The following is a 25,957-nucleotide window of genomic DNA, read 5'->3' as shown; positions in this document are numbered from 1 at the left end:
AATCCCATGTTTAAAAGATTTATAAGTGTATTGACTACAACTGTGTATGTGGATCACATGCATGCCTGGTACTGTTGAAGAGGGCATAGGGTTCCTTCACACCGGAGTTTTATAGGTAGATGGTTGTAATTTGCCATGTGGATGCTGGGAGTGCAGCCATTGGTCTTAATCATTGAATGGTCTCTCCAGCCCCTAAAATCCTACTTGTTTCTTGGGAGACAGGGTCTTTCCATGTATCCCTGGTGTCCTGGAAATAGCTATGTAGAGCAGGCTGGCCTCTCGAACTCACAGATTCCCTTGCTTCCTCCTAAGTGCTGGAATTAAATGTGGATGCCACCACACCTGTCCCACTGTTGGTGTAGCAGGGGCTAACCTTGTGATAATGTTCTTGTCCTGCCTTTATGTCCACCTCTGCATCCCCACACCCATTCTCCAAGTGCTGGAATTACAGGTGTCTCCAAATCATGTCCAGTCTTAGTGATGTTGGAGATTGAGCCCATGGTCTCACAGGATAGGAAAATAATCAATTGAGCCACATCCCCAGCCTTGTCTTGTGACAGTTTTAAGGAGGCACTTGGCCGGGCATTGGTGGCTCATGCCTTTAATCCCAGCACTCGAGAGGTAGAGGCAGGTGGATCATTGTGAGTTCGAGGCCAGCCTGGTCTACAGAGTGAGTTCCAGGACAGCCTCCAAAACAATACAGAGAAACCCTGTCTTGAAAAACCAAAAAAAAAAAAGAAAAGAAAAAAGGAAAAAAAAGGAGGCACTTGATGAGCCATGTGTGGTAGCCTATACCTATCATTACATTTTGGGGAGCTGTACCAGGAGGACTCCATGTTCAAAGTTAGCTTGGCCATTTAATGAGACATATCTCAATATGAAAAACACTTTGATGGGGGGGCTATTTAGGGGTAGCTCAGCAGCAGAACACTTGCCTAGTTGAGCCAAGCCCTGGCTTCAATTCCTATTTTCCCCCCCACTAGTTTGCCTGAACTGTGTTTGAAGACCACAAGACTGAATTCATTAGGTGGGCAGCTAAGTTGCTACACAGGATCGTCAGTTCTTGGTGTTTTATTTTTTCAGGGTCAGTTGTCTCTTTCTAACACATGGCTTCAGGGGATAGAAGTCTGGTTTTCAGACTTGGTGGCAATCACCTTGTCCAACTGAGCCACCTAGCCAGCTTCAATTCTAGTCTCTGTCTCTCTGTGTCTCTCTCTCTTCCAGAAAGTGTTCCTCGATGTAGCCCTGGTTGACCTTAGAACTTGCTCTATAGACCACACTGGTCTGGAATGCAGAGATCCACCTGCCTCTGCCTCTGCCTCCTGAGTGCTTCGATTAAAAGTGTGCATGTCCCACCCCCTCAGCTAATTCTAGTTTCTCCAACTAGTTATTCTCTTGGATGTCAAACAGCAAAAATTGTTTGATGAATGGCAAAAGAGGATAAGATGTGAAATATGAGAAAATATGGCCTGCTGAGAGGGTTCGGGAGATGTAGAAACAAAGTGCTAAGCCTGGGCTTTGGGTTGGATCCTCAGAACCCACATGGCAGGAGATAACTGACCTCCTCAGATTGTCCTCTGACTGCCACAAGTGGGCCACGGGGCATATATGTTCACACACTTACACATAGTATCAGACACACACAAAATAAATGTAATTAACCAGGCGTTGGTGGCGCACGCCTTTAATCCCAGCACTTGGGAGGCAGAGGCAGGCCGATCTCTGTGAGTTCGAAGCCAGCCTGGTCTACAGAGTAAGTTCCAGGACAGTCTCCAAAGCTACACAGAGAAACCCTGTCTCGAAAAACCAAAAAAATAATAAATAAAATAAATGTAATTAAAAAAACAAATCTGAGAAAATGTATCTTCCTGGTATTACTTGTGACTGAATTTAAGGCCTCAGGAATAGCAGGCAATTCCACTACCTGCCCATTTGGTAATGACTTGAATGTTTCCCTCAGTGTCACTTAGAACCTTGCTATCTTCCCTTGCTTTCAGGGTACCAAACACACAGAAATACTGTAATTTGAGGTACCTAAAAGTGTGCTCCATGCTTTCTGCTGCGACACTGGGCTGCCCGACATACTGGACTTCACAGGAGCATTTCCTCACTTCTTTCTAGAGCTACATTATCTTTAGTACTTAACATTTTTTGTCTTCTCTCATATTTACATTAAGGCACTACATAACACGGTCTTTTATTAAGTTCATCCACTAGAGAAGGTTGGAAACACCTCCAAAGGATCTTCGAAGTTTCAGGCAGATTCTGAAAAAGAGTTCTTAAGGCTTCTTTTTGAGACTGGTACCTGGTAAGGATGTGTAGACTCGTGAAGAGCAAAAAATCATGCGGGGTCTAGTCCTGGATAGCAGCCCACTGCTGTGGTTTCCCCCGTTTCTGTAATTATCAGTGTTTTCGTAGTCCAAATTTTCCCTTTTAAATTACACAATTCAGAGAAAATGGAAAGGACTCACAGTGTGACTTTGGGAATTGAGCCGATCCTTTCGGAAAGGCGATGAAGGGGATGCAATGTGTCTCTATCCTGAAACACAGCAGGTGTTTGGTGGATTTAATGGGGTTCTAAGCATCTGCTTGCGACGGCAAAACTCGGGCTCTCCGACAGCGTATTTGCTTCTTTGCGGAGCAGCGCCCGAGCTCCGACTGCCTTCTGCGCAGAGACCCAGCCCGGGCACCTTCTCCCGTAAATATCCACCGACTGAAAATAGGTTTTGAGTTCACCCCCGAGCCCCCCCTCCTTCAAGACCTCCCCTTTAAAGGGAGCCACCGAGTGACGCCGGGGGAGTTTGCGGAAGCGCTTACCGCGTTGGGTCCTTGGGCGGATCCCGTGATTGGAGTCGGCACCGCCCCCCGCCGCCGCTTCCCCCATTGTGTGAGCGGCTAGCCCGAGGCCCCGCCCCCGCCCCGCCCCCGGAGGCTCGGTTCCGCCCCTCTTTGCTCCCCCCTCCCATCTTGGCTCATTTCCGGCCGCCGCCGCTACCGCTATCCTGTAAGGAGGATTCGGCAGAGGCAAGAAACAACAGCCGCCATCTTGTTTGTGTGCTAGGCTAGGGGGGGAGAGAGAGCGAGAGGGACCGGGCGAGAGTGGGGCAAGCGGGACGCCCGGCTGAGTGCGAACTGCGGGAGCAGGGAGTGCGAAGGGTACCGGGCCGGAGAGCAGCGGCTGCGGTCGAGACACTGGCAGGGGGCCCGGGGCTCACGGGCTGAGGCGACCCCCAGCCCCCTCCTGCCCGCACACACCCCCACCGCGGCCCGGGCCGGCGTCGACGCCTAAGGGGGGGGACCATTACATAACCCCGCGCCCCGCGGCGCCTTCGCCCGCCGTCCAGGGCGGCCCCGAGCCGAGCCCCGAGGGCGACGGGAGCTCCCTGCACCTAGCTGCCGGGGCTGAGGGCCGGAGAGGCGGCCGTACTTATTTCCCTTTTGCGGGCGGAGGCGGAGAGCGAGGCGCGCGGGGAGGCCGCGTCGGTGGGCTCGGCGTCAGCGCGGGCTTGCGGCGGGCGGCCCTATTCGGCCCGGCCCCCCTGGCCCTCTGGGCCGGCGAGCTCCACGCTCGGCGTCGTCGCCGCGCCTCCGCCGTACGCGGCGCGATATGAGGCGGCAGCGGCGCCAGTCTGGCTCTCGGCTCGGGTGAGCTCAGTGCGGCCATTAGGGGCCGGTGCGGCAGCGGCGGCGCGGAGCGCAGCGGCAGGAGGAGGAGGAGGGCTCTCAGGGTGGGGGCGCAGGCCTGGGAGGGGGCACCGGGAGGAGGTGAGTGTCTCTGGTCGCCTCCTCCTCTCCCCCTTTTTCGCCCCCGCCTCCTTGTGGCGATGAGAAGGAGGAGGACAGCGCCGAGGAGGAAGAGGCTGATGGCGTCGGCGGAGCTCCGAGAGACCTCGGCTGGGCAAGGGCCCGCCGTGGCGGGCTGGGGACTGCGTTTGTAGAGCTGTGAGTTCCCGAGAATTCGCTGCAGCGGACGTGCTCGTCGGATCAGTGTTGCTGTGCCCTCCTCCGGGCCCGGCTTAGGCCCGGCCCCTCGCACTTGCCCCTACCATTTCTGTCGAGTCCGCATCCCTCTCCGGCCACCGCAACCAGGCGAAGAGAAAAAGGAACTTCCCCCACCCCTCTTGGGTGGCGGCGGAGCTTCCGAGCCCATCCTTAGGAGCGGGGCGGGGACCCCCGGCCGAAGAAGAGATTTCCTCAGGATTCTCGTTTTTCCTCGGCTGTATCTCCGAAAGAATTAAAAATGGCCGAGAATGTGGTGGAACCGGGGCCGCCTTCAGCCAAGCGGCCTAAACTCTCATCTCCTGCCCTCTCGGCGTCGGCCAGCGATGGCACAGGTTAGTCTCGGGACTCCCGGCCTTCCACATTTTCCTTCGTCTTTTCTGCTCATTGCACCTTTATTTCTCGGTATTTCCGTGTATCTCATCGTAGTTCCCAGACCCGTGTTTAATATTAAAGGTGTTTGAATGGGTTGGTTGAAGACGTCCAGTAGCCCAACCATTTTCTTTGCCTTCTGATACATTCATTACAACACTATGTCATGTCACAGCGTTGTGTGTTCTGGAATTAAGAGCTGTGAAGTGTGTGCTGCATGGACCTTTTATTGTTGGCCCCATGCAATTTAACTTGGGAAATGCCGGTACAATTGTATGTAAGGACTTTAATGTACTTTTAGGGTTTTTTTGGGGGGGGTTGGTTTTTTTTTCTTTCTTTTTTTGGTGAGTGAAGTGAGGGATTTCAAAGCTTTCTCTCCTATTGCATTTTCCCACTTTAAAAATTTTTTGGTCTGTGCAGCAGATTTTCTATTGAGGAATGGAGTAGAAGAACAATCTTAGGGGCGTGTGTAGTCCAGGGTTTTAAGTGTAACATGAAGTTTAACAAAATGCTATTCTGTGGTTCCTCTCTCCCCATTCTTGACTTAATCAGAATGGATTTTAGGTCTATTCGGTGTGAAACCAAAATGTCTCAAACTCAGACTTCAGGTGAAGATACCTGGGGCGTTTCCTTTCCACTTTGTTGTCCCTCTTATTTAGAAAAGATAAAGTTTTTCTGGAATTAGGCACTTTGAAATGGAGACTAGAAGGTGAAAGAGGCCCAGTCGTAAACTTCCAACCAAAGTGATTGTACAAGCATAAAAATATATAGTAGGTTTTGTGTATGTTTTAGTTTTTGGACTTGTGCTGTTTTAGTTTGCAAGATCAAGGGATTCTTTTCTTCACTCTGCCCCTTTGTTAGGAGAAATGCAGGGAGACTTTCCATCATTGCGTTCTTTTTTCTGCTTACTGTTAGTTTAGTGTCACTATTCTAATGGTCACCGACCTGGTTCTCTTTTGCTGTCTGAGTTGTTTGAGAGGCCAGAATAATGAAAAAGAATAATAGCTGGTCATCTGACAGTCCGCAAGATGTTCCCCCTACTACAAACATCTCTAACTCAAAGAACAGGCTCAACGTCACCCCTCCCTCTGCCAGTGAGAGTGCATAATGGAGTTAAATGTACCCTCTAAATTTGTAGAGAACTTGTTGAAAGCAAGAAAATAAGAGAACAAGTGCTTTACCTTGTGAGTTTGTTAACCTGCAGCAATTGAGAAAGGATGAATCTTGCAGTGCTCTCAAAGGCACTTACTTTAGTTATCCTGAGCATTCAATTGTGAAGTTTCTGTAGTCTTAGAGAATTTTTTAAAAATTATGTCTTCAGAATTCATTCGGATAGACATTAATCCTTTGTAGGTATAGAGAATCTCCATAGACATTCTCCTATGCATTTGTGTCCTCCCCCTTGCAATAAATATATGTTCACATTTTACCATGTTTGACCTAACCAGTAACATGAAATACTGTATGGAAAACTTTTTAAATGAATTATTTTGAAAAGTCCTAGTTTAAGTGGCTTAGCTTTGAAGTTCTAGTCAAACATTTCTGTTCAGGTAGACTACTGCATTCTCTGATTGATATACTTAGCTAACTTGCATAGCTTTGGATGACTTTCATGGTTAAAAAGCAAAACTTGGTTTACATGTCTTTGAATTTTGAATACAATTACTGGAGCCTTTTCTTTTTTCTTAAATTTTGTTTTATGTTTGTTTCTCTGTGTAGGCCTGTCGTGGAACTCAGATCCACCTTCTGTCTCCCAAGTGCTGGGAGTAAAGGCATGTGTGGCACACTGTACTGTGTGCCAATTACTAGATTCTTAAATATGAAAAAAAATTCAACACTGAAACTGACTTGTTCTTGGTACTAAAAGTTTATATTAATAATAGTAACTTTTCTCTAAAAATTGTAATGAGAGTAATTTTTTTGTTGTTCTTGAATTTATATTCCAGTATTTTTTTTTGTTTTGTTTTGAGGCAGGATCTTTCTATGTGTCTCTGACTGTCCTGGAACTCTTCACTGTAGACCAGACTGACCTCAAACTCAGAGAACTTCCTGCCTCTGCCTTCTGAGTGCTGGGATTAAAAGCCTGTGCCAGGCTTGTTTTTGTTTTGTTTTTTAATTATGTGCTTTGGTGTTTTGCCATGGGTGTCAGGTCCCCTGGAACTGGAGTTACAGGCAGTTGTGAGCTGCCATGTAGATGCTGGGAATTGAACCTTGGTTCTCTGGAACAGCTGCCAGTGCTTTCTTAACTGACAAGCTGTCTCCCAGCCCCTTGTTTTTCATTTTAATTGCACACAGGATATCACTACATCACCCTGGCTGGCCTGGAAATTAAAAATCCCACTGCCTCTGCCTCCCTGCTGGTGAGATTAAAGGTGTCCTCCACCAAACCCAGATGGTTTACAATTTAAATTGTAGGAATCCCTGTTTCTGGTTTTGTTTCAGCAGAGTTAGAGGAATGAGTACCAAGAAAATGCTGCCCCTTCCCGAACTTACCATGGAAGGTATCATTACAATTTTGATAGTTCTTTGCATCTAGGAACAGATATAGTAAAACTTGCAGTGTCTGTATTTTCCACACCCCCCCACCCCCACTCCGGACAAGGTTTCTTTGTGTAGCTTTGGAGCTTGTTCTGGACCAGGTTGGCCTCTATCTGACAGAGATTTGACTGCCTCTGCCTCTAAGTGCTGGGACTAAAGGCCTGCACCACCATCTGTATTTTAATAAAATATTTAATAAAATACCCCATCTGTATTTAATTTTCTAAGACGTCAGTTCAACATTTTATAAATGTTAAAGTTGTTTATTGTGCCTGATTTTTGTTTTATATAAAGCTGGTCAAAATTCTAGGCTCTACAAACTTTTGAAAAGTAAATTAGCCAGCCTGGCCTACCGAGCAAGTTCCAGGATAGCCAGGGCTACACAAGGAAACTGTCTCCAGGATAGCAAACAAAAGTTAATTAGGATTTTAAAATTGTAGTGTAAGTATGTGTTTTCTTTATAAGAAAGTAACTAGATCCAGTGAGTTGGTAACTGATGTATCACAAAATCGATAATATTTAAATCCAAGTTCTGAATTTTTTTTTCAAGACAGGGTTTCTCTATATAACAGCCCAGTTGTCCTGGAACTCCCTATGTAGACTAGGCTAGCCTCAAACTCATCCTCCCCCCATTTTAGCATTTCTAAGGTTAGTTGCTAATGTATTGAAATTGCTAGATTGATTCCAATGACTTGGAGTAAGTTCATGCTTTGTTTTGAATTGGGAAGGAATAAAAACCTTGGTTTGTTTTTTATCTATTTACTTATTTATTTATCTATATTATTTATTTATGTTTTTTGAGGCAGGCTTTCCCTGTGGCTTTGGAGGCTGTACTGGAACTAGGCTTGTAGACTAGGCTGGTCTCAAACTTACAGAGATCCGCCCTCCTGAGTGCTGGGACTAAAGGCATGCACCACCACCACCTGGCTTTGTTTTTATTTTTGTACTTTTATGTTTGTATTCCAGTATTTGTATTTGATTCTTTTTTTTTCTTTTTTGGTTTTTCGAGAGACAGGGTTTCTCTGTGGCTTTGGAGGCTGTCCTGGAACTCGCTTGGTAGTCCAGGCTGGTCTCGAACTTACAGAGATCCGCCTGCCTCTGCCTCCCGAGTGCTGGGATTAAAGGCGTGCGCCACCAACGCCCGGCTTGTATTTGATTCTTGAAAAGTGTATTCACGCCTTTAATCCCAGCATTGGGAGGCAGAGGCAGGATCTCAGTTTGAGGCCACCCTGGTCTACAAAGTGAGTTCCTGAACATCCAGGGCTGTTACACAGAGAAACCCTGTCTCGTAACCAACCCCCCCAAAAAAAAGAATTCATTTTTGTATGTACAGAACTTTGGAATGTAACTTTTTACTAAATTTTGTTTTTTGGAGATAGGGCCACATTGTGTAGCTCTGGCATCTTATATAGACCAGGCTAGCTTCAAAGAGATCTTTTTCAGCCTCTTTGTGCCTTGTTAGAAACATAACTTTGTTCTATCCTTTCTCCTCTAAAAGATCATGAAACCTATTTGTAAACATTTTTTGTTGTTGTAAAACTGGCCACAGTTAGTAAGTTTTTGAATACTTACTAAACTGATTTCTGATCTTAAAGAGTTGGCAATGATGAGGGTGACTCCACCCCCTCCACCGTTTTAGAGACATGGTTTCTCTATGTAACTCTAGCTGTTTTCTAGAACTTGCTCTGCAGACCAGGATGGCTTTGGACTCAGAGATCCACCAGACTAGGGTGACTTTTTTTTTTCCTTTTCCTTCATTGAACATTTTTGTCCCTGTAAGTCACTTAAGGGGGCAATGGTGGCTCAAGCCTTTAATCCCAGAACTCAGGAGGCAGAGGCAGGTGGATCTCTTGAGTTCAAGGCCAGCATGGTCTACAGAGTTGAGTTCCAGGACAGGCTCCAAAGCCACAGAGAAACCCTGTCTGGAAAAACAAAAATAAACAAAGATTCCTTCTGTAGCTCTATTGTGGGTAACTGGATTGGCTTGGATTTCTGCACCAAACCAGTCTATTTCCCCAATTTCAAAAAACACTAAGGAGACAGGATATAAAGTATACTTGAATCTTGACTACTAGGTTAATGTATACTCTACAGAACTGGTAAGGGTGATTGTTTTGCTACAGTTTTATTGCCTCTGTCTCCCCAGTGCTGGGATTACAGAAACAAGTCACACATTTTTAAAATGTCTGTTTTCTTTTTCTTCGGGTATTGTATAAGTGACTTACCATCCTACTTAGAATACTTCTATAGATTTTTTTTTCCTAGCTCAAACCTTTGCATTATGTTCTAATGTTGTTTTTTAGTTAGAAAATACGTATAATAGAGTTGTCTGAATCAGGTTAAAATTATTTCTTGGTTTAGTGAGGTATTGCTGACTGCTGTGCAGTCTAGCAGAATACTTGGCCCTATACCTTAAATTTCTCAGGGCCTTGTAAATTCATTGATAGGACTTCACGGAGATTGGTTGGCAGTGAGAGCAGTGACATGTTAAGCTGTAAGTTCTGTGTGCTATAATACAGTGAGAGAAATGACATTTGTTAAGTTGTGAGTCCTGTGTTTTCCAATGCGGCCTGCACCTTTTCCTAGCAGGAGCTTGTGTTTCATTGCTTAAGTAGAGACTGTTAGCATGCCCAGTGAATTGATGCTGAGGGGGTGAAGAGGGTTTCTGCCTTTGGCATTTTATTTTTTTCTATCTCCTCTAGTCTATTCATTGAAGAAAATATTTGAAATGTTTGGAAATCAATTGGTAGTGATATTTGTAGGCATATTAAATGTTTAAAGAAAGGGAAGAATGTTCCCTGATACAAGTGGGATTATAAAATAATTCTGGTAAATTTACAAAAACAATTCAGAAGTCATTCTGTCAGTTTATAACACCCAACAATTAATTAATAGGAAACAAAATTGGAACAATACAGAAAAAATCAGCATGGCCCCTCTGAAAAAGGATGATATGAAAATTTGTGAGGTGTTCCATATTTTAAGAAAATAGTGAGTTGGGTGTGTCCATTTGAGCATCTCTAATTTGCATATCTATAATTCCAGTGCTGAGGAGAATATGGCAAGGAAGACTGAGAGCTTGAGACCAGTCCTATTTCAAAACAAAATTGAAGAAACAAAACTAAGAAACCAAAATAACAATATTGATTTTTGCAAATGACTATTTTCATATGATGATTAGTAGTTTCCTTCTGAAATTTTGATAAATTTTCTTTTGCTTGTTTCTTAAAGAGTTTAAAATGGTGCTGTCAAGATGGCTGAGTGGGTAGAAGTACTTGCTTGTGCAATCCTCTAGATCTGAGTTCAATCAGAAGAACCCATGTAAAGGCTAAAAAGGATAACCAGCTCTACAAAGTTGTTCTCTGGCTACCACATGCATGCTGTGAGGAACTTACACACCCAATGGGGAGCCAAGAGAATAAATATTAATTGATTAAGCCTCTTAGCAATTTGAATTTTATTTTACTTTTAATTTTAGATTTATTTTGTGTGTGAATATTTAACTTGCATTTTGTTTGTGCCTGGTACCCTCAGAGATCAGAAGAGGGTGTGAATCCCCTGAGACTAGAGCTGCCATGTGGGTGCTGGGAACCAAACCCAGTTTTCTGTAAGAGCTGTAAGTACTCTTAACCATTGAACCGTTTCTCCAGCCCCACAAATAATTTGTTTTTGGATGTAGATTCTTTTTAAAATAAAAAACTCAAAGAATTCTGAGGCTAGCATGGTCTACGAAGCTAGTTCTAGGCCTTCCAAGGCTACTTGTTGTGGAATCCTGTCTCAAAACACAGAAAAAGCCCAATAAAAATCTGTTGAACAAAAAGGTAGGTGGATGTCTGATTGTGGTGCTTCCTGCCTTTAATCCCAGCACTGGAGGTGGATAAAGGCAGCTCTCTGTGAGTTTGAGACCAGCCTGGTCTACAGAGCTATATACTGAGACCCTGTTTTGGGGAGGGTGTTAAATGGGATTTTAGAGTCAGACTTAGAGCTGAGAATCCCTTACCTTTGATTATTAACTGTACCTTGAGCTAATAACCTAACTTAGGATTCATCTTTCTTACCTGTAGCAGCCACTATTACAGAGTTGTGGTGAGGATTGATTAACTGAGAACTCTCTGTTTAGGAAAGCTGTATGTGGTGGTATTTACCCATAATCCCAGAACTCTAGGAGGATTCAACTAATTATTTCTTTCCAGATAGAGTTTAGTTTAGGCTGCAAAAGTGATACAGTTTCTGGCTATCAAGGGCTACATAAAATGGCCCTGGGACAAAATTAAATAAGACAGCACTTGCACAGTGTGTGCACATTATGTTAGCTAGTTACTGCTAACTCCAGGAAATTAGTGGTACGGTTTTATTTTAATGGACATACAGATAAAGTGGATAAAGACAAAGACTTAGAGTTTATAGTGATCAAGTAAGTTTTGTAGCAGAGTTTTATATTGTCCACCCAAAGATTCAGTCTTTTAGCAAAGAATATGGGAACAAAGAGGCAAAATGAGAACAAAGGTACTCTTAATCATGATATACCTATAGTTCTAGAATTTGGCAGCTAGAAGCAAGAAACTGCAAGTTTTAGGCCAGCCTCAACTAGAGTGAGGTCTTGTTCTAAAAACAAAAAGCCCCAAATTCAATGTTTATGCCTATCACAGTGTTTCATACCTAAGTAATTAAAATGCATAGGTATTCATTAACAGTATGAGAAACTGGTGTTCCTATTGGCAATATTCAAGATTAGAATGAGTTTTTGCAGATGTGATTGAGTACTAATTTTTTCCAGTTTTTATTTGCTTGTCTAGAATTAAAAAAAATTTTATGTGTGAGTGCTTGTCTAAGTGTATGCATGCACATTGCGTGTGTGTTTGTCTGTTACTATAGAGGCCAGAAGAGGGTGTTGGATTCCTTGGAACTGGAGTTAGAGACAGTTGTGAGGCACCGTGTGGATGCTTGGAGACAGGGTTTCTCTGTATTGTTTTGGAGGCTGTCGTCCAGCCCAGCCTCTAACTCAGAGATCTGCCTGCCTCTGCCTCCCGAGTGCTGGGATTAAAGGTGTGCGCCACCATTGCCCGGCTTGAGCTGTCTCTTCAGGCACTGTGTCTGTTTTTCTGAGACAAAGTCATTCTGTACTACAAGGTGACCTGGAACTCACTTTAGTAAGCCAGTAGCTCAGGCTCCCTTGAAATCTTTATTGATGGTCCTACCCTGCCCATTGTTCTGAGGGTAGAATCACTATGCCTGGCCAAAAAAAAAAAAAAAAAAATAACTTTCTTATAAAGAGGAAGAAAAATGTAGCTGCTTTCAGTTTTGTTTTGTTTTATCACTCCAATATAAACATACATGCATGAATGACAGTCTTACACTATAACTCAGGCTGGCTTCATTCAAACTATGACAGTCCTATCTGAGCCAGAAACACCTAGGTTAAGAATTAAGAACTACATTTATGGCTAGGCAGTGGTGGTGCATGCCTTTAATCCCAGCACTCAGGAGGCAGAGACAGTGGAACTTTTTGAGTTGAGGCCCGCCTGGTCTACAGATCGAGTTCCAGGACAGCCAGGGCTAAACAGAGAGACTCTGTCTCAAAAAACTAAAACAAAACAAACAAAAAACTACAGTCATGTAGAATCAGAAACCTTGGTCACAGTGTGAAATTATATGTATTTGTATGCTCCTGTATGTGTGTGGATTTTGGGTGTGTTCTGTCGTCACTCCCCATCTTATTTTTTGAGGCAGGGTCTCACTGAATCTGAAGCTCATTGATTAAGCTAGACAGATGAGCAAAAGGCTCAGGGTTCTCTTCTCTCTGCTTCCCCCAGAGTTAGAATTACCGTGTCATTGCTTGGCTTTTACAAGGGCACTGGGGGCCTGAACTCAGGTCTTTATGCTTGAGTGGCAAGCACTTTATTGATTGAGCTATCTCCCTACTCCTATTGGTGTTTTAGTTTTGGTTTTTCAAAGCACTGATTGCTACCCCCTTGATTTAGTTTTATGGCCTACTACTAATTTGTGAATCACAGTTTAAAGTATTAGAGAAGAGTTAATAAGGTTGCAGTTGTCTTTTGAGCTAATATTTGTTGTATGCTGTGCATTTATCCATGGTTTATGAAACCAAGTTCAGACAGATGATATCTTTTTGCCTTCTTGGAATTAAAGATACGGGGAAAGACTGATATCTAAAGAGTCTGTCTGACTAGCATTTATTTGGAAAATACAGGGACAGATGGATGAATATAGAGCCTTTAGTCTAGTTTATAAACACTGGTGGATATCTTTGAGAAATTTGTGTCCTGATTGGAATCTGATAATAGATAGGGCTAATAAGAGTGTTGTTTGGCTGGAACAGGGGAGGGAAGGGAGTACATGAGGCTAGAACATGGTCATTCTGAGAACCTGAAAGTCACACCTGACTGGAGGAATAGAAGAGAGAGGTGAGCAAGGGGTTAATTATTCGGGACTAACAATGCTTATAGAGGTTTAAATTTTACATTTTAGCCATTTAAGATATTAAAATGATGAAAGACTTGGAAAGAGGCAGTAAGAGAAGTGAGATTTAAAGAATTCTAGCTCTAGTAAGGGTTAGTCTTTATCACAGAAGATAGAAAAAAGTGGGGAGGTTTGGAAGTTCAGTGGCTGAGACATAACTTGTTTCTAGTGAAGTGGCCAGGTGGAAAAATCAAGTTTCAAGTTGGGGAAGACAGGTAGGTCATTTACTAAAATTATGTATGTATATATATATGTGTGTGTGTGTGTGTGTATATATATATATTGTGTATATATATATATATATATATATATAGAGAGAGAGAGAGAGAGAGAGAGAGAGACTACTAATGAGTGAATATGATGGGGGAGTTAAAACTTGGACAGTTTGACGTTTCTTTTTTTTTTTTTTTTTTTTTTTTTTTGGTTTTTAAGAGGCAGGGTTTCTCTGTGTTTTGGAGGCTGTCGTCCAGCCCGGCCTTGAACTCACAGAGATCCGCCTGCCTCTGCCTCCCAAGTGCTGGGATTAAAGGCGTGCACCACCAACGCCCAACCTGAAGTTTCTTCTAAATTGAGTAAGATACTATCTTCATTTGGTTTCTGTTCCTTTGTAGTTAGCAGAGACTAAGTATTTACAAAGGATTAGGCATTTGGGATATAGAGATGAATCAAGGTGGTTTCTGCTATTGAGTGTAGGATCTTGTGAGGTGGTATACACACATACACAGTTTCCTTACAAGCAGTGCTCTGGTAATCTTTAAGGGTAACCTGATAGGAATATTTCAGGCATAGGTCTTAGGTGTTGCTGGAAAAATTCATATTAGCTTAACGTGTATTTGAACAAAAGTTGCTAGGGTTAAAAATACTTAGCTTTTCTTAGACACGGGGAAGGGTATTTCACATAAAGTAAATAAAAATGTGGCTAGAACATACGCTCTGTGCTTAGGGTGTTTTCATGGAAACAGATGGAAAAGGATATTGGGAAGATGAGAAGACAAATATGCTAAGGAATTTGCCATTTATTTGGTTGTCACAGCAAAAACTGTAGGAGTAGAAACACAGTTGGTGAAAGACTATTCTGATGGTGATGTACACAGAATCAGTTTCAGGGAGAGAACCTGATTGTAAAATAGTTGTCCTGGAACCCCTCTGTAGACAGGCTGGCCTAGAACTCAGAGATCCACCTCCCACCTGCTGGGATTAAAGGCCTATGCTAAACATACACATGAGTGGGAGAGCTGAACTGGAATTCTGCTAAAGTAGTGTGTAACTCTTCATCTGCTGAGCCATCTCTGCAACACTCTACCTCAAGCCCAGTTTTGTTCGGTTCCAGGGAGGATAGATAGCATCCAGTGTGTTCAACAAGCACTCTATCAATCAACTAAGCTGTATTTCCACCCCACCCCATTCCCCACCCCCTGACTTTTGTGTTTTGAGACAGGATGTGTCTTTGCAGCCCTGGATGTCCTGGAACTTACTCTGTAGATCAGGCTGGTCTTTACTTCACAGAGATCCACCTGCCTCTGCCTCCCAAGTGCTGGGATTAAAGGCCTGACTCCCTATTTTTAAATACCCCCATGTTTATTTGTGTGTACTATGACACTGTGATCTCTCTTTCTACCATGTGGGTATGGGGGATCAAACTCATTTTCAGGCTTGGCAGGAGGTGCCATTGTTATCTGAGCTATCTTGGTAGACAGACCCTACTATTTTTTTAAAATAATTTATTCTTATTTTATGTGCATTATTCTATTGCCTGCATGTATGTCAGATCTTGGAGTTACAGACAGTTATGAGCTGCTATGTGGGTGCTGGGAATTGAAGCCAGGTCCTCTGGAAGAGCAGTCAGTAGTCAGTGCTCTTGACCACTGAGTCATCTTTCCAGCTCCAACCCCTGCTATTTTTATTGCTATGTTTATTTATAATTTTTAATCTATAATTTGTGACATGTCTAAAAAGTCTAAGTAGTTGAAGGTTATTTTAGTTGCTTCACTTTATGTTTGGTATGCTGATAATAGACTTTCCCTGCAAAATAATTTTAATATGGTGTTGTCACATGCCTTTACTCCCAGTACTCGGTAGGTAGAGACAGGAGGATCTCTTTGAGTTGGAGACCAGCTTGGTCTACAGAGAGAGTTCCAGGACTGTCAGGGCTGTTAGACAGCGAAACTCTTGTCTCAGACGTAAAAATAAAACAGAACTCAATAATGTAAAAACACGGAAGTAGTGAAGGAAAAGTATTAGTATATTAAGCAATTATTTGAATGGTTAGTAGCTTTAGATCACCTTCACTCAAAATTTACGTTCCAAATTGTGGTTTTTAAAATTAATATTTAATTTTAATAATTTGGGTTTGTGCTTTTGAATGTACAGCTTTTGGAGGCCAAAAGAGGACGTCAAGTCCCCTAGAGATGGAGTTACAGATGGTTCTGAGCCACCTGAATTGGGTGTTAGGAACAAAACTTGCATCCTCTGCAGCAATAGTACAGTATTCACTAGGCAATCTTGACTGCTTCTGCATGTTTTTTTTTACATTGTTGTGATAGAAAAGGCCTGATAGGTTCTTTAAAAGAAGAAAATAAAAAAAATAAATAATCCCAATTCTAGGGCTAGGGTTAGTAACCTGTTTGCCTAGCACATGTGAAGCCTTGAGTTCATTCTCTAGCAACAAATAAAATCAAGTGTGATGACACACAACTGTAATCCCACCACTTTTGAGATGAAGGCAAGGAGAATTGGAAGGTCAGGATCATCCTCAGCTAGTTAGAGAATTCTAGACTAGCCTGGGATACATGAAACCCTGCCTAAATGAATGAAACAAGACAAAACAAATCACAACCCAGAAAGAAAGCCATATAAAGCCTAGTTTAGAGAGAGTTCCAGGACAGCAAGGGTGGCTACACATAGAAACAAAACAACAACAACAGAGAGAGAAGCCACATACTTATACTTAATAATATTAAGTTAAGTGTATTACTAAAGTGACTGCCTTTCACAAGTGAACTAATTTTTTTTGTATGTGTGTGGTGTGTGCATATTAGCATCCATGTGGGCATACACACAAATGTGTGTATGTGGAAGTCTGGGGTCAATCTGGGTTGTATTCCTTGATCTCATTCTGCTTTTTTATATTGAGGCAGGGTTTTTAAATAAATCTGACTGGGAACTGGGTCTGATCTGTTTGGCAGATTGGTTTTGGTATTCCCTGTCTCTGCTTCCCTCCCACTGGGATTACAATGTCTGGGGATCCAAACTCCAGACTTCAAGCTTAATACTCTCACCCTGGACTAAGTTTTTGATTGTGTAGGTTCAAATATCTTTAATTATTAAATGCCTGTTAATGTATTTTATTTTAAAAGATTAATTTTTTTATTATGTGTTTATGTGAATGGTATGGATATGCTTGTGAGAGTATAGATACCTCAGGAGGCCATTTGTGAGTTGCCCAATGTGGGTACTGGTATCAGAATTCTGGTTCTTAACTACTGAGTCATCTCTCTATAGCCTACAGTAATGTACTTTTTTTGGGGGGTACTGGTATCAGAATTCTGGTTCTTAACAACTGAGTCATCTCTCTATAGCCTACAGCAATGTAGTTTTTTTTTAAAGATAGGATCTCACATAGAACAGGCTGCCCTTGAGCCCCCAATTTTCCTGTATATCTTTCAAGTTCTGGTGTGCACCAGATTACAAATGTGCACCACCATGCCCAGTTCCCATTAGTTTTCTTCCCACGTGAAAACTTAAAGGAAAGAAAACTCAAAACACTTAGGTCTTAAGACAGGTCATAACAATTCATAGGTCAACAAAGAACTACTTGACCTTTCCAGGTTTCAGTTGATAGTTTATGGAAACTGGTTTTTGAAAATGTCTCACGTAGTCTAGGATGACTTTGAACTCTTATCTGGCCTCTACTTCCCAAGTCTGGAATTATAAGAGTGAGCTGTAACAATGGGCTAAAATCATACTGTGGTGTGTTTGTATGTGCATTTGAAGTTTTGCTTTTGTAAACCTCAAACTGGTAATTAAGTTTTGCAATGAAAGACAGAGAGAGGTAACTGCTGAGTATTTTAAAGCCATGAGACATTCTCCCCTTACAATACGACAAAGAATTTGCTGGTGTGAAATGTTAAAGTGCCAATATTGAAGAGCCTAAATCTTGTATCTTCTTGGCTGAGCTAGAGAGTGTCTGTTTGTATGTTAAAGGTACCCTGAGGCAGTGTTCTATACTCCTTTCTAGCTAGATTTTGGTTAAGGCAAACTGTTGTGTAGGAACAAGTCATGTAAGCAAATTCACCCCACTATCGAAGAATATACTTGTGATATGAGAAGGGATAAACAGTAGTAGATAGTCTGTGGCTGTGGCTCACAATTAATTGATTCTATTCAACCGCATCCAGACTTGTATTGGTTGTTTATATATGAAGAGTATTTAGTTTGCATTTTAACCTTCCTTCTAAGGAACACTGGGATTGCTGGGCGTTGGTGGCGCACGCCTTTAATCCCAGCACTCGGAGGCAGAGGCAGGTGGATCTCTGTGAGTTCGAGGCTGGGCTGGACCGACAGCCTCTAAAACAATACAGAGAAACCCTGTCTCAAAAAACCAAAAAAAAAAAAAAGGAACACTGGGATTGCCCAGTATAATTACGAAAGTTTCAGATTTTTGTTTTGTGACAAGGTTTCACTCTGTAATCTAGGCAGGCCTGAAATTCACTATGTCCCCAAGCAAGTTCTCCCTTCCTTAGCCTCTTTAATGCTAGGATTATAGGCATGAACCACCACCATACTGAATTTAGTTTTAAGGGTTTTTTTGGGAAGGGGGTGTTGGAAAGAGTGCTTAGTGGTTAAGAGCACCTCCTTCCTGCCCTTCCACAGGACTAAGTTCAGTTCCCAGAACCCAAGTTAGGCAGCTTACAATCACTTGTAATTCTATCTCAAGGGACTGTGATGCTCTCTTCTTATCTCTGAAGGCACACACATTAAGTAAAATTAGAAAACAAATGTTTTACAAAACATCTTCAGTAATTTGTGTGTTTGTATACATGTCTGGGTCACACCTGTGGATATGGAGAAGGTCAGGGCAACTTACAGGAGTCAGTCTCTTCTATTTATGTGAGTTCTGGGGCATGAGCTCAGGTTGCCAGGCTTGGTTATAATGCCATTCTCCAATGAGCTGTCCATCCAGTCTAGCACACCTTTTAACGATTATTAATACTTTTTGGCAACTGGTTTAGTGGGTATTATACCAACATTAAGCCCTCTTTGCTATTGATCTTATTTTAGACATGGTTCTTATATTTTTTAAATTGTCTAACCAAAATTAGCACTTTTAAAATATATATGAAAAACCAATACAAAAAGTAGATTTCTGTGGAGAGTGTAGATACGTTTTAATTTATGCTTACCAAGAATCAAACTGTCTCATGTGCTTCTGATTTGGGTTGTGTCAAACTTAACCTTTTCTTTTCTATTTGCTTTTAGATTTTGGTTCACTGTTTGACCTGGAACATGACCTACCAGATGAATTAATCAACTCTACAGAATTGGGACTAACCAATGGTGGCGATATTAGTCAGCTTCAAACAAGTCTTGGCATAGTGCAAGATGCAGCCTCTAAGCATAAACAGTTGTCAGAATTGCTACGGTCTGGTAGTTCTCCTAACCTCAATATGGGGGTTGGTGGCCCAGGCCAAGTTATGGCCAGCCAGGCCCAGCAGAACAGCCCCGGATTAGGTTTGATAAATAGCATGGTCAAAAGCCCAATGGCACAGACAGGCTTGACTTCTCCCAACATGGGGATGGGCAATAGTGGACCAAATCAGGGTCCTACACAGTCCACAACAGGTATGATAAACAGTCCGGTGAATCAGCCGCCCATGGGAATGAACACAGGGATGAATGCTGGCATGAATCCTGGAATGTTGGCTGCAGGCAATGGACAAGGGATAATGCCCAATCAAGTCATGAATGGTTCAATTGGAGCAGGACGGGGACGGCCAAATATGCAGTATCCCAACCCAGGCATGGGCAATGCTGGCAATTTATTGACTGAGCCACTACAACAGGGCTCTCCTCAGATGGGAGGACAAACAGGATTGAGAGGTCCCCAGCCCCTTAAGGTGAGTTCTGTTTTTGTTTGTGTACAAAGTACCCGTTTGGCTGTTTCAGTGATAAACGAAGAGCTTAGAATTACTCATTTATTCTTGTGTTTATGTGCCAAGGATCTAATGTGTTGGTATAAGTCTTAAGCTCTTTTACTAATTTTATAGAAAATATGTTGTTTTACACTTGACTGATATCCTGTACTTCCATGATTGTTCCAAAATGATTGCCTGTAAGTCCTAATCTTTCTGGCCTAACTGTTGTAAATATTTCAACTCAGTTAAAGATAGTAGATATTGAAGCCAGGCAGTGGTGGCACATGCCTTTAATCCCAGCACTTCAGATCTCAGTGAGTTCCAGGACAGCCAGGACTGCTACAAAGAGAAGCCCTATCTGGAAGAAAGAATAAAAAGATAGTAGATACTAACATTGTTTAGGTTGAGAATTTATTTGTTCTTTTTAGAGACTCGCATGCATGCAGTTAGTAAGACTAGAAGATCGTGGGCTGTTCTTATAGAGTACCAGAGTTCAGTTCCTAGCAGTCACAAGTGGTTCACAACTACATGTAACTCCAGTTCCAGGGATTCAACTCTCATATTTTTGATTGTGAGCCTAGCCTAGGCTGAGCTATCCCTCCAGCCCGGGATTCAGTTCTCTCTGGTCTCTGCAGATACATACACATATATACATTGTGCACAAAACCTCATCAGGCACATACACATATCCATAAATAAAAAAAAATAGAAGGCAAGGTCTTGCTATATAGTTTAATTGGCTAGAACTCACAATATAGATCAGGTAGACCCCAGATTTACTGTGGTACTCCTTCCTTTGACTCCATGGTCCACCATCTATGGTTTAATCAGCTCCCCTTCCCCATCTTAAAATTTTTATTCACTCCAGCTTGGCATTTAGAAGGATGAGTGAGGGTAGGTATCTTTCACTTTAAACATTATGCACTGTTGATGATATTGAGGATTTAAAAAAAGAAAAGAAACCTATGAAATTTTAAGTAGCACTCTAAGTTGTTTAATAACCAAATGTTGGACTTTGTTTGAGTTCTTTGTTGTTTTGAAACAGTGTCTTGCTGTGTATCCTTGGCTGGCCTGGAATTCACTATGTAGATCAGGTTGGTCTTGCACTCAGATCTGCCTGCCTCTGTAATGCTGGAATTAAGAGCATAGGCTACTATACCCAGCTTTTTTGTGTCTTATTATTTTTGCTTGTGACCCATTAAGTTTAGTTAGGATTGCACATATGAGCAACAAAGTCCAGTGCTTATCTGTGGAGTAAATGAATTATCCTTCCCTAGCAACTGTTAGCTGCTGGTAATAAATTTCTCCCCTATCCATGATGAGATATTTATTAATGGACCCTCTACCTTGTGGCCCTTCCCACCCCTTCTTTTTAAAATAATATGGGTGTGCATTATAGCCTACAGCTGGTTTATGAGAGATCCCAACAACTGGATTTTTGTTCTTTCCTTTTCACCTTTAGTGGATTCTAGTTGAACTCTAGTCATCAGACTTGCGTGCACACACTCTTTTACCCACTGAACCATTTTACTGACTCTTGTGCAGATCTTGTTCAAGTAATCACATTTGCTGTGAATTCATTATTGTAGCAGTCATATGGTGTCTGGCATTTTACATTGGTCCTTCTTCATGTGCCTTGAGCCTGGGGGTGATATAATTATTCCACTTGCCACTGAACACTCAACCATCACTTATTCTAAACACCTTGACCAGTTGTGACCAATATGATTCTGCATTAACCATTGTTCAATGCAAAAAGAAGCTTCTCTGACCAAGGACTAAGGCTTACAGCAGCACTAGAGTATAGATATAAACAAAAATACTAAGAAGGAACTTTGGCGTCATATTCACTTAGTTAGCAAATGGACTTCTACAGTATGAGGCATGAATTTCCTCCTCTGAACAGGACTGAAATCCAGTCAGAAACCTGTGGTTTACCCATGTGATGGTAAGGATACTGTTGCACCACTGGGGACATCTTACCTGTGGAAGGTTTGTGTTGTAGCTTGCAAGGTGCATACCTTGGTAAGACCATTGGTGACTTTACTCACTAGCAGCCTCCTACATTATAACATTCTGGCACTACGAAATCTAGTGTGCAACAGTCTTTTATGGGAGTTACATGTATCTGAACACAAGTTATACTTGCATGCCAATCATTTTTTACTCACTGAGCTTCCTTTTATTCCATAAATAAATGAATATATGTGTTTGTGTGATTATATAAACACACAAACACACACATATTGTTTTGATACAAGATTTCTCTGTGTATCCCTGGCTTTGTAGACCAGGCTGGCCTTGAACTCACAGAGATCTGCCTGCCTCTGCCTCCCAAATGATGGGATTAAAGACTTGCACCACTACCGCCTGGTGAGTTTTTGTTTAAGATCTCAATATCCCTGGCTGGCCTCCGGCTTCTGTGTAATACTGATTTTTCTGCCACTACTTCCTGAATGCTAGGATTATAGGTGGTTTGTGGGGTGCAGAACAGAGGGGTTAAACCCAGGGATTTGTGCATGGCAGGCAAGAAATATTATCAACTGAGCTGTATATCTCCAGCACAAGAGTTCTTGATCTTTAAAGTTTTAAATTAAGAGTTAGAGTGTTTTAGAGTAGAGCTGATGATTCAACAGTAAGAGCTTGTACTGGTTTTACAGATTTTAGCTTGGTTTCCAGTACCTATGATGGATGGGTGGTTTCTAAGCACCTGTAAATAGAACTTCAGGGGATCTGATGGCTCTGGCCTACAGGAGGACCTGACTATACATAGCATACTCATGTGCCATCGACTCTAACCTTTTTCTGTGTCAAACTCAAAAGTTGCCAAATTCAATCCCCTTGTCCCAGCCTCCTGAATACTGAGATTACAAGCTTGAGCTTGCCTGGTAGAGTGCTTTTGTTTGTTTTGTTTGTTGTTTTCATGTGTGTGTGTGTGCCATCAGAAGCATCTGGAACTGGAGTTATGGAAGGTAGTGAGCTGCCATGTAGGTTCTAGAAATGCTGATCATTTGCAAGAAAAAGTGCTCTTAATGCCTTTCATTCTATGTCTCAATGAATTTCTATTTTAATTAGGGAAGTAATTAATGAATTGTAACTCAGTATAGACATGGGCATCATAATTATTCTATAATAAATATTAGAATTTTAAAACTTATATAAACCAAGGACTTGAGAAATGGTTCCGTAGTTAACTGTCTGTTCTTCCAGAGGATACAGGTACACTATTTGAAGAACCTCTATGGTGGCCAACCCTAACTCCAGTTGCAGGAATCTGATGCCCTCTTTTGGCCTTGAAAGGCAGTGCTTGCAAGTGGTGCACAGACACACATTCAGGCAGAATACTCACACATATAAAATAGATGCATGTGGTGGTATGTGGTATTTATGATCCAGCTCTTGGCAGACTGACGCAGGAGGATTACACTTTTAAGGCCAGCCTTTGCTACATAGTGAGAGTGCATCTCAAAAGAAAAAGATGTTAAGTGGTGCTATTTAAAGACAGGGAAATTTAAAAATTGCATTTTTGTGATCTAATTTGTTTTTGGGGGGGAGGCAGGAAGCAAGTTAATATCAGGTAGTCACATAAGGAGTGGTAATTAATGTGCCTGGCATGGGACTGTAATTCTGCTTCTTTCACCTAAGGGCAAGAATTACAGTCCTCACAGATCCAAGCCTGATATGAAAATGCAGTTGGGGAGCAGGGTCTTTGGATAAATGTCTGCCACAAAAGTACAGACTTAACTAGTCCCCAGCACACATGAGAAAAGCTGGCTATGATGGCAAGGGCTTTTAATTTCAACAATGAAGAAGTTGTGACCAGGTTCCTTGGTGAGAGTGTTGCCTGTGAGATGTCTTGGTAGGTTAAAAAAAAACTTTCCAAGCCTGGTGCCCTTTACTCCTCAAATAGTTTTCTAACTTCTGTACATGCCCTGTGGTAATTACTTTCATGCAAGTGTGTGTGGATGTGCAAATGTAAATACAAGCCAGAAATTGGTGGCACACCCTTAATCTGTGAAAAGTACTTTTGAGACACATAGACTTTCTTATTTGGTTGTATGTATGGTACATATCCACAGCATGGGTGTAGAGGTAAGAGAATAGCCCTGTAGAGTTAGTTCTCTCCTTTCATTTGATTTTTATTTTTCAAGACAGGATTTCTGTGACTGGCCTAGAACTCACTGAGATCTGCCTGCCTCTGCCTCCAGAGTGCTAGGATTACAGGTGCACACAGACAGCCTGGCTTCTCCTTTCACTTTTACAAGTGTAGGGGATCAGATTCAAGTTGGTAGACTGGCTGTAAACACCTTTACCTGCTAAGCCATCTACTGGGCGCTTCAGCATGTTTTTGTTTTGTTTTGTTTGTTTTTATGATCAGAGTATTTGTTTTAAAATGATTTTGTAATATAGAACATGAAGTATCAGAATGGTGGTGTCTTATTAACATGGAAAATGAAATCTTGTTTCTAATTTTACGTAGATGGGAATGATGAGCAATCCCAGTCCTTATGGTTCACCGTATACTCAGAATTCTGGACAGCAGATTGGAGCCAGTGGTCTTGGTCTCCAAATTCAGGCAAAGACTGTATTACCAAATAGCTTATCTCCATTTGCAATGGACAAAAAGGCAGTTCCTGGTGGGGGAATGCCCAACATGGTGAGTACAAAATTTCTTTTATACTCCTTTCTTTTTTGATTTTGGAGACAGGGTTTATCTGTGTAGCCCTCCCTGGCTGTCTTGGGACTCGCTCTGTAGAGCATGCTGGTCTTGAACTCACAGAGATCTTTCTGCTTCTGCCTCTTCCTCCTAAGTTCTGGAATTAAATTTGTGTGCCACCTCCACCTGGCTCTTTCTTTTTCACATTTATTAATGTTGTGTGAGGTAGGGTGTGTGCACACATGCCATGGTGAATGTGTGAATGCTAGAAGTCAGTTTACGGGAGTTGGTTTTTCTCCTAAGGTGAATCTTGAACTTTAATCAGGTCATTGCTATTACCCACTGAGCCATTTTGTGAGCAGTAGACTGGCATTTAACACAGTGGTATACATACTTGGAGCCTGAGATGTATGACGGGTTGAGTCATGTGAGGGGAATGGATTCACTTTGCAAAATTTTCATGCGGAGATTTTTCTTTCCTGTGCATACATATTGATCAGTAGGAAGATTAATCAAAATAAGAGCAAATGTGTGCTGCAATGAAGTCGTTGGTTCTGTCCTTCAGCGGGCTTTACTGATAATTGAAGGAATGAAAAGTAGACCCTTTCTGTGCTTGGAGAAAGACTCTACTCTCAAGGACCCAGTATACTGATTTTATTTATATTACTATAATAATTAATTTCTCTCAAAATTATCTGTTTCTCTTTGTTTGGATGGAACCCAATGCATTTTTGGCTACTGTTAAACTTCATTGATCAGCATCTGTAGTAGACAATTTCCACCTGTTTAAAAATTTCTAATAAGGAGACTTTCTGTAAATTTAGGCCAGCCATGTCTACATAGCAAGTTACAGGCCATCCAGAGATAAGGTGAGACCTTGTCACTTAGGGGACACCCTAGGTGTGGTACAGCACACCTTCACTCTCTGGAGGCAGATGGGTCGGTCTCTTGTATTTGGTTCAGTTTCTAGTTGTAAATTTAAATGTAATAGTCCTTTCAATAATTGTCCTAGAGCCGGGCGGTGGTGGCGCATGCCTTTAGTCCCAGCACTCGGGAGGCAGAGGCAGGCGGATCTCTGTGAGTTCGAGACCAGCCTGGTCTACAAGAGCTAGTTCCAGGACAGCCTCCAAAGCCACAGAGAAACCCTGTCTCGTAAAAAACAAAAACAAAAAAAAAAAAAAAAAGAAAGAAAAAAGAATTGTCCTAGAGTAATTTTATTTGTACATGTTTTTAATATTTTGTGTTATGTTCATTGCTTGTATTTTACAAAGTTTTAAATATAAAAAGATAGAACATGTCCTTACTTTCTTATGAAATAGGTTTATTTCCGCACCCCCCTCCTTTTTTGGTTTTTCCCAGACAGTTATTCTGTAGACCTAGATGTCCTGAAACTAGCTCTTAGAGACCAGGGTGGCCTTGAACTCACAGAGATCCACCTGCCTCTGCCTTCTGAGTGCTGGGATTAAAGTTGTGTGCCACCACTGTTGGGCAGGAAAAGTTTATTTCTTTTCGAGGTATAGAAAAAAATTTTTTCCAGACATAGTGGCATGTTCCTTTAATTCCAATGCTTGTTTTTTTTTTTTTTTTTTTTTTTTTTTGTTTTAAGATTTCTTTTTGAGCCAGGCGTTGGTGGCGCACGCCTTTAATCCCAGCATTCGGGAGGCAGAGGCAGGGGGATCTCTGTGAGTTGTGAGTTCGAGGCCAGCTTGGTCTACAGAGTGAGTTCCAGGACAGCCTCCAAAGCCACAGAGAAACCCTGTCTCGAAAAACCAAAAAA

The 25,957-nt window shown here is 42.1% G+C and overlaps 1 protein-coding gene and 1 pseudogene across 2 annotated transcripts in view; both read left to right on the top strand.

Annotated features, from left to right (window-relative positions):
* The first annotated feature begins 3,001 nt into the window (after window positions 1-3,001).
* Ep300 (E1A binding protein p300) overlaps window positions 3,002-25,957 on the top strand; it is a 62,290-nt gene continuing 39,334 nt past the window's right edge. For both annotated transcript variants that reach the window (XM_040752751.1, XM_005067013.4), the window contains exons 1-3: window positions 3,002-4,334; window positions 18,868-19,505; window positions 24,004-24,180. In XM_040752751.1, coding sequence (XP_040608685.1) covers window positions 4,241-4,334; window positions 18,868-19,505; window positions 24,004-24,180 — 909 coding nt within the window. In that variant the 5' untranslated portion in view covers window positions 3,002-4,240. The remainder of the gene's footprint in view (window positions 4,335-18,867; window positions 19,506-24,003; window positions 24,181-25,957) is intronic.
* Window positions 9,793-9,892, top strand: LOC121143038 (annotated as a pseudogene).

This window comes from Mesocricetus auratus, unplaced genomic scaffold, assembly GCF_017639785.1.
Source record: "Mesocricetus auratus isolate SY011 unplaced genomic scaffold, BCM_Maur_2.0 Super-Scaffold_100010, whole genome shotgun sequence".
Taxonomy (NCBI): Eukaryota; Metazoa; Chordata; class Mammalia; order Rodentia; family Cricetidae; genus Mesocricetus; species Mesocricetus auratus.
Note: the sequence above shows the minus strand (reverse complement) of the source record. Positions and strands in the feature narration are given on the sequence as shown.